The sequence below is a fragment of the Melopsittacus undulatus genome, chromosome 5, assembly GCF_012275295.1.
Source record: "Melopsittacus undulatus isolate bMelUnd1 chromosome 5, bMelUnd1.mat.Z, whole genome shotgun sequence".
In the NCBI taxonomy this organism is placed as follows: domain Eukaryota; kingdom Metazoa; phylum Chordata; class Aves; order Psittaciformes; family Psittaculidae; genus Melopsittacus; species Melopsittacus undulatus.
This window is the reverse complement of record NC_047531.1, coordinates 27,768,677-27,781,087: the sequence shown is the minus strand read 5'-3', so window position 1 is coordinate 27,781,087 and position 12,411 is coordinate 27,768,677. Positions and strand designations below refer to the sequence as shown.

Genomic DNA, 12,411 nt, shown 5'->3' with positions numbered 1-12,411 from the left:
AAAAGATAAAGGATCTGACCTGCAAAACTTTAATCCTTACTTTAGGGCTACATAAAAAATACATGTAGGAAATCAATGTTCTTACTTTTAATAAAGAAGAAATGTTTTTTGATGGAAAACAGACTGCTACCTTTAACTTTTTTAGCTTTTTATTAATTTTCTAAATGCAGAAACCCTTGCATGGTGAGAGAACAGATAGTAACAAAAGTATAAGAAACACCTAGGTATAAAATCCCTTTTAAGTTTCACAATGTGGGCTCACTGGTTTCAATATGTTCACATATTTAAATCTCCTGATTTGATTACATCAGCAAAATTTTCCTATATCCCACTGCACAGAGAAGATTTTTGGTGCAAGTAACATTAGCAGAGACTCTTGGGTGAAAAGCTAAGCACTACATAAATGATTCTGTAAGGACCTAAGTGAACTGCATCAAAATCAGTGAAAAAAAGAAAATCCAATAAACTCTTGTCAGTTGGACAGCATCTTACAGAGTAGGTAACAGCACCAGACTGACATCTGTATTCTCTAATAGAGGCAAAAACTTAAGCCTTCATAACGGACAGAAGTTTCTCATTTCAAATGCAATACAGGATTGAATTGAGGTGATACTGATGTTCCAGCCTAAGCCTGCAAGACGCAGGTCTGTATTCAAAGACACATGTCATCTGCATGTCTGCAGGCACCTTCACAAGGTGAGAATGTGGCAAACCAGGCTGACGTGCACCTCCTCAGATGGAAGCATTAATTAACATAAATTAATTGATTACACTAATGCTTAGGCTCAGCTGTTCTTAGTTGACAGGTCATGCTTTTAGCGCTGCCTGTCCTCATTCTCTCCCTTTCCATTCGTCAGCCTAATGCAGGAGGTTGACACTTCTGCCCACGTTAGTGACAAAACTTCCCTACCAGGCCATGGCCCCAGCTAAAATTAACCTGAACATAAGGTACTGCTGCCAGTACCATAAGGCCAGAAACAGCAGGACAAAGGCAGGCACATTTGTCCAAGCCTGTATCGCTTTTCTAAAGTGCATGTACATTCCATGTAAAAAGTAAAATACTCTGCCTGGGACTAATAAAATGAGCTTTCAGCTCATTTTTGTGCAGAACACACACTATGGAAAAGATGCAAATGGAATTGTTTCTTTTGTTAAGAGAGCATCTGCACTGTGAAGTTTGAGTGTACATCCTTACTTGACAGAGATGTGGGCTTACCCTATTTTTTGAACCTTCTCCAGTTCTTACCCATACAGGTATTTATAAAAAGCAGTTAAATATTCAACTGTCTTCCAGTTTCCTTTCCAAATGCAACACTTCAGCTGGAATTAATTATTATAAAATACCATTCAATGCACTTATTCTTGGCCCACATATTTCTTCCAGGCATGGCTGTATTTGTTCTTCGTCACAAAAACAGCATTTCACACAAAGCCTACAGTTACACAGAATGGTACAATGTGACATGAAGAAGGCATTAAAATGCCTTTCACAATGTTTTGGGGGTATGCGCTTCTTAATTTTCTATGCATCCCTCAAAACGAAGGATACTAAAATAATGGATTTTGCAAAGAAGCTAAAATTCTCCACAATTTTGTACTAACATCTGTGAATAATGCAACTAGATGTGCTCATCTTGTTCCAGTAGAACGAAGAAGTGATACTTTCATATGCATTTTGAGCATTAAATTTGGACATGTATTTTTAAGTTTTTTACCTCTAAAAAATCCTGTGTTTTAACAGCAATTGTATCCATTAACTAGAAAATAAAGTTGTACATAATGAAAACATGCTCCATGCATCTGCATATTTGGGTTTTTAAAGACTCTTTGTGAATTCTCATTATGGAGAAATAAATCACATTATTGGCGGTGTGTGTGTTTGTGGAAGCAGGAATCAGTGTCAGCTTCCCTTGGGCCTGCCTTTTGAGGAACAGCAAAGACAAAAGAGAAAACCTGTTCTATCTGCCTTGAGGGGGTAAGACAAGAAACAATAGGCTTAAATGGCAGCTTTCAGATGTTAAGGCTATAAAGATAATGAGAGACTCCCTCTGTTAGGACACAAGGTCCCAGTCCAGGAGACCTTCAGTGAGCCAGTCACCAAACCCTGTAACCTGTGTTTTAATTGCATTTATATTTTTCTTCCATGATAGTATCCCACTGAATTACACAGCATTTACAAACTGCCAAGTCTTCAGAAGTAACACAGAGTAGCCTCTTGAGGTAGTAAGCTCTACTGCTGTCAGCCAAGCTGGATGGAGCTTTGAGCATCTAGTAGAAGGCATCCCTACCTATGGCAGGGGGATGAAATCTGATAACCTCTAAGGTTCCTTCCAATCCACACCATTCTATTCTGATTCTCTGACGCTTTCAGGTGCCCTGGGTGTTCACTGCTCCAGCAAGTCACTGACGTTACCACAGCCCCAAATGTCAAGAATATGCCGTTTCCATGGTAAAACTTGAGGCCGGCCAGCAGCAATTCAGGGAGCCCGAGAGCTCTTATATCTGTCCCATTTCTTGGAATCCGCACCACACCGCCCTCCCGCTGGGCCGGCGGGCAGCGCTGCTGCGGCTCTCCAACAGAAAGACCCCTCTTCTTAATTCTGCCCTTCCCCAAGCAACACAGGGTCACGCCTGCTGTTTCTAACGAGCCCCTCGCTGTCGCGGCACAAGGCCACCCAGCCGAACTCCACCGGGAACCAGCTCCGGGAGGGCAGGAGGCCCCGGAGCCGACATCCCGAAGATGACTCACAGCAGACACGCCTGCGCCTGACCAGAGCACGGATCCTGCCCGCCGCCAGGCAAGGCTCTTCTCCCCGCAGGGTGGCACCCGGCCCGGCCGCCATCTCCGCGGCCCCCCGGGCTCCCTCCGCAGCTCACAGAACTATACCCCAGGGAAGCGGCCCGACCGCCTCCCTCCCGGCAGCCACAGCGGGGCAGCCGCGCATTCCTCCCCGGCCTATATCGCGGGGCCCATTGCGCCGGTGCCCCAGTCCGTAGAGCTCCGCCATGCGCGCACCGTCCTGCGGCTGCATGGACGCTCCGCAGACGCGCACTGAGCGCGGCCCAGCAAAACCTTCCCCACCGCACACATTTTCACGCTCCCCCACCCGTCTCCCGGCCGCTTCTGGTTCCGGCCGCGCCCTTCCGCTCCCACAGTGCCCCGCGCCGAACCATGGACCACAATGGTGAGGAGGGGAGAGGCTGGGAGACCCGTTTATACTCGCTCGCACCTGCGCCCGCTCCGCACTACCGGGCGGGGAGAGGCCGTCGGCGGGGCTGCCGGGCGCGGGGCGGTGCCGGGGTGGCGGCGGGATGCGGCCTGGTGCTCAGTAACGCTAGCGGGGCCCAGGTTTGCCGCGGTTCCCCGCGGCCCGCGCGGTGCGGCCTGGTTCGTCCCCACAGCGCTGGGCTCGCGTCCCTCACTCCCCCGGGGGAGGCGCGGCCTCCCCGCCTCCGCCCCCCCACACCCCTCCCCCGCACCTAACGGGCCGCCAGCGCCTGGAGCCCACTCACCCGCCCGGGGTGGGCTGCGGAGTGCGGCGGGGCTGGGCGCGGCGTCAGGCGCTGCCGGTGGCGGCTGAGTGAAGCGGGGCGGTGTGTCCGCAGCCCTCGCGTCTGCGGCGGCTCGGGAGTGGCGGCGGGGCCGGTGTGTAACTGGTGTGTTTGCCTGGATCGGTGCTTGTGCTCTGGAAACTGGCATAAATGCTTAAATCTGGCTTCGTAGCTTTCCTGGTTCGTGTGCTGGCGTCATCCAACGGATAGATGAGTGGACATGGGGCTTTTGGTATGGTGTTTTGTGCTTTTTTTTTCCCCTGCCTTCTCCATAGCAAAGTTTGCGTTATAAATTTATATAGTATTTGAACTGTATTGATGATTAAAAAGTCCCAATACCCGAAACACACAGATAAAACTTAAGAAAGGTTGCTGAGCGTGGCAGTTCAGGAGGATGTATCACCTCTAATTAGAGCGTCTCTGAGTAGTCTTAACAATTTTGGTATGTTTTCATTTGGTTTTTGGTTTTGTTTTATTTCTTTCCTGAACTTAATTTTGGTAGTTCTGCTCACACAGACTGGAATTTATTATCCTTTCATGAAACATGAATGACTAATAAGCTTGCTAGTTTGGATTAGTTGAGCTGCTAACTCATGTAAATACCCGTGGCTTGCAAAGGCATATGGAACAAAGATATCAGAATATTGGCAGTTTAATGGACTAAATAATACACAAGGTTGGTTGGTTAGTTGGTTTTTTGTTGGTTTGGGTTTTTTTTTTAGATTTGTTTTAGTTATTCCAACTTGCAGATGGATTAAGGCTCTGCAGAGACTTTTTCTGGTCTGTGGTGGTGTGGTTTTGTGTGTTCTGATAGAAACCAGCATTTCCTAACAAGTGAAAAATACACAGCTTTAGCATCATTAACTCTGATGTTCTAGTCCAGCAGCCTCTGTGGAAGGCCAGTGGGAGAGTTGTGTTCGCTGGGTCACCTCTTCACCCAACAGGAGAGATTAAGCCAAAGCAACAGATGAACAGAAATAAAACCAGACTTCATTGCTTTTACCTTTCTACGTATTGCCTCTTAGCATGAAATGTGTAAACCACAGTGCTGAGAGGAATAAATACGTCTGATCTGTCAGAAGAAATTGAGGTCTCTCGATTTTACATTTAAGTGACTGTCAGGTCACAGTCCTAATTTGAAACCTTGTTGCAGTTCCTAGTTCAAGTGATAGCTGCTTAGAGCAATCCCTTTCCCCCCTTTTCTTGTTTCTCCTCCTGCTTGTTGTGTTGTGTGGGATGGTTATAGGCTTTGGGGGACAGTAGTTTGTGAGGCATTGTGCAGAGTTACACTAGTGGGGCCCTAATTTTATTGTCCAGATGCTACAGTACTGTAATCCCTGGAGGTCTTGATCATTCCAGTGCTCTGTCAAGTGGATCGCAGGGCTTATGCTGTGACAGCTTGTGGTACACCCCTTCAAGGCTGAGCTTTGAAAGCTGCCAGAATTACATTTTCCATTTAAGTAACAGTGAGCTGGGTAGATTTGTGAAGGACAACTTTCTTTTTGTGTGAATGCAGTGGTTGAAGGTGGACTCACTGGAAGCTGAGGGAGTTGTACTGCCTTCATTGGTATTGCTTATTGCAGTAACCCCCTTTCAATTATCTCTCAGTGTTGTATCTACTGAAGCATGTGTCAGGCTACTTTTTGCTTCCTTTGGCATGGTATTCAGATTTAAATCTGGTTAAAGAGAGTTCTGCGTATAGTGGGGAACAATAATTTCCAGTTTAGCAACGGTACTACTACATATTCTTAGGTATTGATATTTTTGTGATGCTTTATGCTAAACTTGTAAGTGATATGTCAAGATGGTGAGTTAATAAACTAATTTCCTTCCAATTTTAATAAACAATTTACATAAGTTGTAAAAATTACCTTTTCTCATAAGAAATTCTGTGTTGTCAAGGTTGTACAAAGAATTGACTCTTCAGTACTATTTATGCTGTGAGAGAAGCTATACAATTAATGTTTGGGGTTATTTCCTTTTGTGGAGGAATGACAGGCTTGCTAACTTTTTTAAATAGCTTTAGTTTTATAACTAGATTTCCTAAAATCACACTTTTCCCCAATGCAAGTTTTTTTGTCTTCTAGAAGAAATTGTGTGAAGATATTTATTTTGTAGTGATTAAACTTTGATATGCTGTATGAGTCTTAAAAAGCTTTAAACGTTATTTTTCTTAAAACTCTTCTGAAAACTATTAGATAACTAAAAAAAATACATAACTTTTTTTTCCCCTTTCATAGACAATGATTTGCAAGGAACAAATAGTTCAGGATCATTGGGTGGCCTTGATGTTCGTAGAAGAATCCCTATAAAGCTTATCTCAAAACAGACCAATAAAACCAAACCTGCACCTCGAACTGCAAGAAATATGAACAGGATGCCTTCGAAGACACAAGCTGGTGATGAAGGTAAATTGATATAAATACTAGCCCTGCAGGGGAGCATATTATACTGCAGCATTGTTCAAGACTGTATTCAGTCCTGAAGGCTTGGAGCCCAAGGTTCTAAGTGCAAACAAATTTCAAATTCCTGGGTACTGTTGCTCTATAAGGATTACATGGTGCACACTCCCGAAACAGTCTGGCTTACTGTTTTGACTGTACCTTTCTGTAGAATGGGCCCTGCAGATTGGAAGTGCATTTCTTGATGGTTTCAGTATAGAATGATACATGCTTTTAATAGCAGCTGGTATCAGGGAAGCATGGTGGTTGGCTCCTGTCTTTCTTTTGTTTCTTCTTTTCACAGAAGAATTTGAGTATAACAAAGAGGAGCGATACGAATGCAAAGGTGGTGAAATGTTTGGCAGTCAAAGGAGATTCCCTGGACCCATCTTTTGGGACTGTAAGGTAAAGTCATGGATGGGAAGTCATGAACCTCTGTGAATCATTCCAAGCTGTAGATAGTTCTGGTAGATACCTTCTTAAGTAAAATTGTTTCCATTATTTTTGACTGACTGATTAAAAAATACATCCTCTGCTTTCTCACATTTCTTGCTTCCTTTTCAACTAATTCAGAAATACTGAGTGTGTTGATGATAATTGAAATGAGAAGCTTTGAGTGATGTTGTTTTTTTATTCTCCCACTCCCCTCTCTATCCTATCAGATAAACTTGCTGGGGGAAAAGGATGATACACCGGTCCATTTTTGTGATAAGTGTGGATTGCCCATCAAAATGTATGGACGCATGGTGAGTGAAACTGTCATTGCAAGATGTAGTCATGGCTTCCCTTTAGGTAAAATTAGGTTTTACTGTGTTTCTGTGAAGCCTTTAGAGGTTACCGTTTATTCAGACACCTGCTGAAATCAGCAGAATATCAGGATGGAATTGGTGGCCTTCGTTGCTGACGTGTTTGGTGTTTTTTCCATTTGGCTGATATCACTTCACCCCCTGATGTAATAAAGTAAGATTGAAAATGTTAATAAAAAAAATCAGAACATCAACAAAAAAAAACCTTCAAATTCACTGGGTTTTGACCTTACACCACTTAGCTTTAAAAGAAAGCTGTTTAAGAGTCACAGTGATGTTAGAAAACAGTTTGCTTTTATGTCTCTTTAAGGTTACTGTGACAAAATCCCTGAGATTAAATTAGATTTATAAGTGTGATGTAACAGGCTTCAGGATCTGACTTAATGACAGTTAATGCTTTTAAAACTTTTCTTCCTTGCCAGCAAGAGAAATGTAATTAGATTTCATATGCAGCTTCTGTGAATGTTCTTGCTGGTATTATTGCAAAACCTAAACTTTTGCCTATATGTTTTTGCCAACATTAAAAAACAAACAAACAAACCTACCCCCAAAAACCCAAAGTCAACACAAACTGTTTTAGAAAGCTTTTATGCAAAGATGGTGTAAACTTCAAACTACCTGTTTGTGGGCTGTGCTTGTTCACCTTATAAAGAATTTAGTTACTTTTATTATTAGCTACCTTTATTATTATTTTGTGCTATAGGACATTCTGCAGAATGGCAGAGATATTTATATACAGTGACCTAACAGAGCTGGTTTTTTGTCTCTAGATACCTTGCAAGCATGTTTTCTGCTATGACTGTGCTATACTACATGAGAAAAAGGGAGACAAGATGTGTCCAGGGTAAGTTATCTCTAGACTTGTTATTAAATGAAATGTAGGAAAGTAATTTAAATACCTTATTTTAGATACTGTGATAGCATTTATTTATGTAATTATTTATGTAGTTTTTTAGCAGAGGTAGTAGAATACTCTCTCCTACATCAGTTGATTATAGTTTCATATTTTATATTTTGGGATTTCAAGAGATCAGCATTTACTGTTTAAGTATCTGGGTAGATAACTTGTTCATTCCTTTTCAAATTAGAGCTATAACAGCAGTTTAATTTACTTAGTGAGAGTGACTCTAGGTAGGTCTTAATGCACTGAGGGAATTTGTGAGAGTGAAGCTATCTATAAGTTTCCACCTCATGAAATTTTAATGGTCTTTCATAGTTGTGTTTGGAAACTTAAAACCAAGATGAACTTCAAAATCAATGAAATGTTTCTTTCTTTGCTATGGTGGTGAAGAAATTATCAGTTCTGATTTGCATAATTATGGTAAACTAGTTGACTTAACAAAAAATATTGCAGATAGAGCTCTCTATGATGACTCTAAACCAATATTCTCTTATGATTTAGCTGTAATGAGCCAGTGCAGCGAATCGAGCAGTGTGTACGAGGGTCTCTCTTCATGTGTAGCATTGTTCAAGGGTGCAAGAGAACTTACCTGTCACAGAGGGACTTACAAGCTCACATCAACCACCGCCATATGAGAGCTGGGAAGCCTGTTAGTCGGCCTCCAATTGAACCTGTGCATCCTCCTATTGCCCCACCGCCTGCCGAAATTCCTGAGCGCTTCATAATGCCACCTGAGAAACATCATATGAGCCACATTCCGCCAAAGCAGCACATCATGATGCCACCACCTCCTTTACAGCATGTGCCACATGAGCATTACAACCAGCCACATGAAGACATTCGTGCACCTCCTGCAGAGATGTCAATGGCTCCACCGCCACCTCGCCCAGTCAGTCAGGACACCTTCCGCATCTCCACGAGAAAACACAGCAACTTAATCACTGTCCCTATTCAGGATGATTCCAGTTCAGGTGCTCGAGAACCACCTCCACCAGCCCCTGCACCTGCTCATCATCATCCTGAGTACCAGGGTCAACCAGTGGTATCGCACCCTCATCATATTATGCCTCCACAGCAGCATTATGCACCACCCCCACCACCACCTCCACCAATAAGCCATCCTCTGCAGCACCCTCCCCAGGCAGCAGGTACTCCTCACATGGTGTATAGCCAAGCTCCTCCACCACCAATGACCTCTGCTCCTCCTCCTATTACCCCACCACCTGGACATATAATTGCCCAGATGCCACCATATATGAATCATCCTCCTCCAGGACCTCCCCCTCCTCAGCATGGAGGCCCACCCGTAAATGTAAATGCACCCCCTCCCCATCACTATAATCCAAACTCTTTGCCGCAGTTCAGTGAAGATCAAGGAACTCTTAGTCCCCCTTTCACACAGCCTGGGGGAATGAGTCCAGGGATATGGCCAGCTCCAAGGGGGCCACCTCCACCTCCAAGGATGCAGGGGCCTCCTGCTCAGGCCCCGCTTCCTGGACCACACCACCCTGATCAAGCCAGATACAGACCCTATTACCAATGATACAAGCAATTACATGAATAGAGAGTGCTATGAAGAGGATAAAGTTATATACAACAGCCTTTTAATTGTTTTGGAGTTGTTTTGTTGTGTTTTTTTTTAATACTGTCATTTTGACTGCAGGACATTTTGGGGTTTGAATCTTAAATGAATTTTAAGCCTTGGCTGTAGGACTCTGACTTCAAATACTCTGTAGTGCTAAAATAAGTGGCTTAGTAAACCACGGTTGCATTTTAACAGAACTTCTGTCTCTATTGTGGCTAAATTGTCCTAAGATGAACACTTGTAATATTATTTCCTGGAGAAAATGAACACGTGTTGTACCATTCTGAATATTGTTTTTGTTAAATCCAGTGTTTCACTTGTGATACATTTTTGTTAACCTGTGTACAATAATTAAATTGAAACATGATTGTAAAAGTGGTGGGTTTTTATATGAAATTAACACAGTTCTGGGCCACCATTTCAGCACCAATGCTTTCCAAATGGGCAGTGTAATGAAATATTAAGGGAACTTAAATATTTCTCCTACTAACAGTTACCATTACTTACAGCAAATTTAGGCTATAACCAGGCATGCAGAATACTGCATTTCAGTTTTTTTCTTTCTTCTTTTTTTTTCTTTAAATTCATAGATAAGTTGTTCAGAAATACAACTTTGGGGATGACATAAAACCATGTGATGTATTGTGGGGTTTAGTGGGGAATTTTAATTTGGGTTTTGGCTTTATGGAGTTCTTGTTTCAAAGCTAGTTTTGATTTGGAAGGTTCTGTTTATATGTATGCTGTTCACTAGTGTTGAATTCAAACTTTTGTGTTTGCCTACGGCTATGTTTGTACAGAAGTGGCTGTGAATTGGCTTGCCATGTCTGTGAGAAGCAGGTTGTTTTAGGTAGGGAAGTGGTGTTTGCCTCTGTCACTTTATACAACATGTACAGTAGGAAAATTTCCCATTTGGATAACCTGGAAGAAGTGGTCTGAAAACCCACATGTAGATACAAAGAAATAAAAAGCTACACATCCTTCATCTGTTTTGATTTTGTGATACAGATTTAACTGAACCGACCAGTTAAGTGTCTTGGTTTCTTTTTTCAAAAAGTAGCAGTGTAAACAGGCCCTCGGGTCTCCTTTGGCCCAAAATTTATGTTTTATAGAGAGAGAAATGTAATAAATGAGAATGTTCGGGTTTTTTTTTTAGTGCAGCTGATAGGAGAATGAGCCAGTAAGATGACAGCACAGTCCATCATTGGAGTGCTTATCTTTGCATTTTTAATCCATGTTAGTGCTGAACCTTTGTCTTTTCAGAATGCTGCGTTTCCAGCAGTGGTGCTTTTAGGTGGAGAAATCTTTTGGGGTTTAGGGTTTTTTTTGCAAAGGTTTGTAACTCCCTGCTCTTCTTGAATAACCTGAACCATCTTAAAGCCTCAGTGTTACTATTTATTTTGTAAATGTCTTTCCCTGCCTCATAAGTGGTAAATTTATAGAAGCTTGGCAGTGCAACACACCAAATGTTGTAATTTTACGTATAAACTGCCTATTTTTTGTTACCAGAGCAAGGGCTCTTCAGATTTGCTCTGTTGTTGATTGCCATGGATTTCCTTGTGACCAAGGGACAGTCTTTTAGTCTACCTTTCAAATAAACACTTCTTTAGAGATAGGCAAATCAATTCTGGGATATACAGATAAATTCTGGGGTATACAAATGGCTGGGAATTGTCACCTCATGAGAAGTCTGCTTAGCTGTAATATGTTTCTTCAAAGAGCTGTTTGGTTTGCTTTCTCTGAAAACTAAGTTATTTGTTTAAAAAATAAAGCACACCGGTAAAGAAAAAGAGGCTGGCTGTGGTACTGGCTTGGCTGAAAATTTGCTATTTCAGTGTGTACGAAGGTGAAAAGGACTCTGTGGGCGTTATTTTGTTTCAGTAACTAACAATAAGCACATGAGGAACTTTAAAGGGGACCCCCTTCTGTCACTGTTAAATTGCTTAGCAGGAGATAGGGATGTTTATATTACACCATGTAACTTCATGGGGGAAAAAATACATGTGTGAATAATATTCTTTGACTGCAAAGGCAGACTTAGGTTGCACATACCTGATTTAAGCAGCCTTACTGTTGGTTCTAGGCTCTGTTGTGTTCAGGCTGAGAAGGTAACACATGGGGGTTTATGAGGATACGATATGGCAGGCTTTTGTGCAGGGAGTTACATCAACCTGCCCAGAGCACTCTGTGTTGGGATATAAGACATTCTGCAGTTGCCTATTACCTGTTCAGTTGCAGGTGATGAGGGAATACCATCATGCTTGTTTTTAGAAATAATTCAGATTGAACATTGGTGTTACACATCCAGTCAGTTGTCAAGGTTTCAAACATAACTCTGGGTCCAAAGCTACTCTTAAAGTTCTTGGTAAAGTGCTTTTCTGAAAATGCTGAGGCAGATGAATCAATTAAGGGAAGACAGCAGCTTTGCTCTATCAAAAAGCACAGGACAAAGTATATCACTAGAGAATGTATGAGAAATGTTTTGCTCTTTATATCTGAGGCAAAGGTATGTCATACTGTGATGTATAGTGCAAAAAATCAGTGGGATCCCTTGAATTGTTTAGTGATAACTCTGTGATAGAGGACTTGGTGAAAAGTCATCTCAGGTAGTCAGGATTGGATCAAGTTTGTGTGTCGTGCTTCTGTAGGAAGACCTAAATCCTTTGTTTTTCATTTATTAAGTCTTAAGCATCCAGGTGTAATGAAGGGGACTGTTGATGCTTTCCTAGTTCCAAAGTTAAAAAATGTCTGTGTTAGTTAAAACCTTATGTTAACGTTTACTTTATGGGGCTTGGGATGTGTTTTAGTTTGTGATTTGTTGTTGCTTTTGGCTTGAAGGTTATTTTACCTCAGTCAGTTAGTTGGTTTTTTTTGCAAAATAGCTGATCATTTTGGTATGAAGTTCAGAAATTCATGTATTGTACTTAACTGTGTAATTGACAGTCTTAGAAATGGAGAGATGTTCTTGCAAGTTCTTTGGATTTCTACTTACATCTTCCTGTAAAGACAAACATTTTAATTGATTTATGTTTATTGTAAATGAATACCCCTGTCTGTGGCAATGGTCTCCGTTCCAAGCCGTTGCCGAGGAGATTTCAAGTTTTGAAGGTAACTCCTGACCATATTTAG

The 12,411-nt window shown here is 42.1% G+C and overlaps 1 protein-coding gene across 4 annotated transcripts; it reads left to right on the top strand.

The window, feature by feature from the left end:
- Nucleotides 1–3,052: 3,052 nt before the first annotated feature.
- CBLL1 (Cbl proto-oncogene like 1) lies at nucleotides 3,053–10,265 on the top strand. 4 transcript variants are annotated; one of them, XM_034063201.1, is made up of 6 exons: nucleotides 3,053–3,185; nucleotides 5,793–5,960; nucleotides 6,301–6,398; nucleotides 6,656–6,739; nucleotides 7,570–7,643; nucleotides 8,202–10,265. In XM_034063201.1, the coding sequence occupies exons 1-6, from the start codon at nucleotides 3,173–3,175 to the stop codon at nucleotides 9,241–9,243; spliced, it is 1,479 nt and encodes a 492-aa protein (XP_033919092.1). In that variant the 5' UTR covers nucleotides 3,053–3,172; the 3' UTR covers nucleotides 9,244–10,265. The 4 variants fall into 4 exon arrangements, with proteins under 4 accessions (XP_033919092.1, XP_033919091.1, XP_012984330.3 ...); XM_034063200.1 differs by having other exon boundaries at nucleotides 6,298–6,398; nucleotides 8,202–9,660; XM_013128876.3 differs by lacking the exon at nucleotides 3,053–3,185 and adding an exon at nucleotides 3,625–3,784.
- Nucleotides 10,266–12,411: the final 2,146 nt, after the last annotated feature.

What these genes read in the sequence shown, in the direction of transcription:
- CBLL1 (XM_013128875.3), top strand. Translation starts at nt 3,763, where the DNA reads ATGAGTGGACATGGGGCTTTTG. An exon ending in GACACAAGCTGGTGATGAAG is followed by an intron (nt 5,961 to 6,297) that starts GTAAATTGATAT and finishes TTCTTTTCACAG; the next exon opens with AAGAATTTGAGTATAACAAA. An exon ending in GGAGACAAGATGTGTCCAGG is followed by an intron (nt 7,644 to 8,201) that starts GTAAGTTATCTC and finishes CTTATGATTTAG; the next exon opens with CTGTAATGAGCCAGTGCAGC.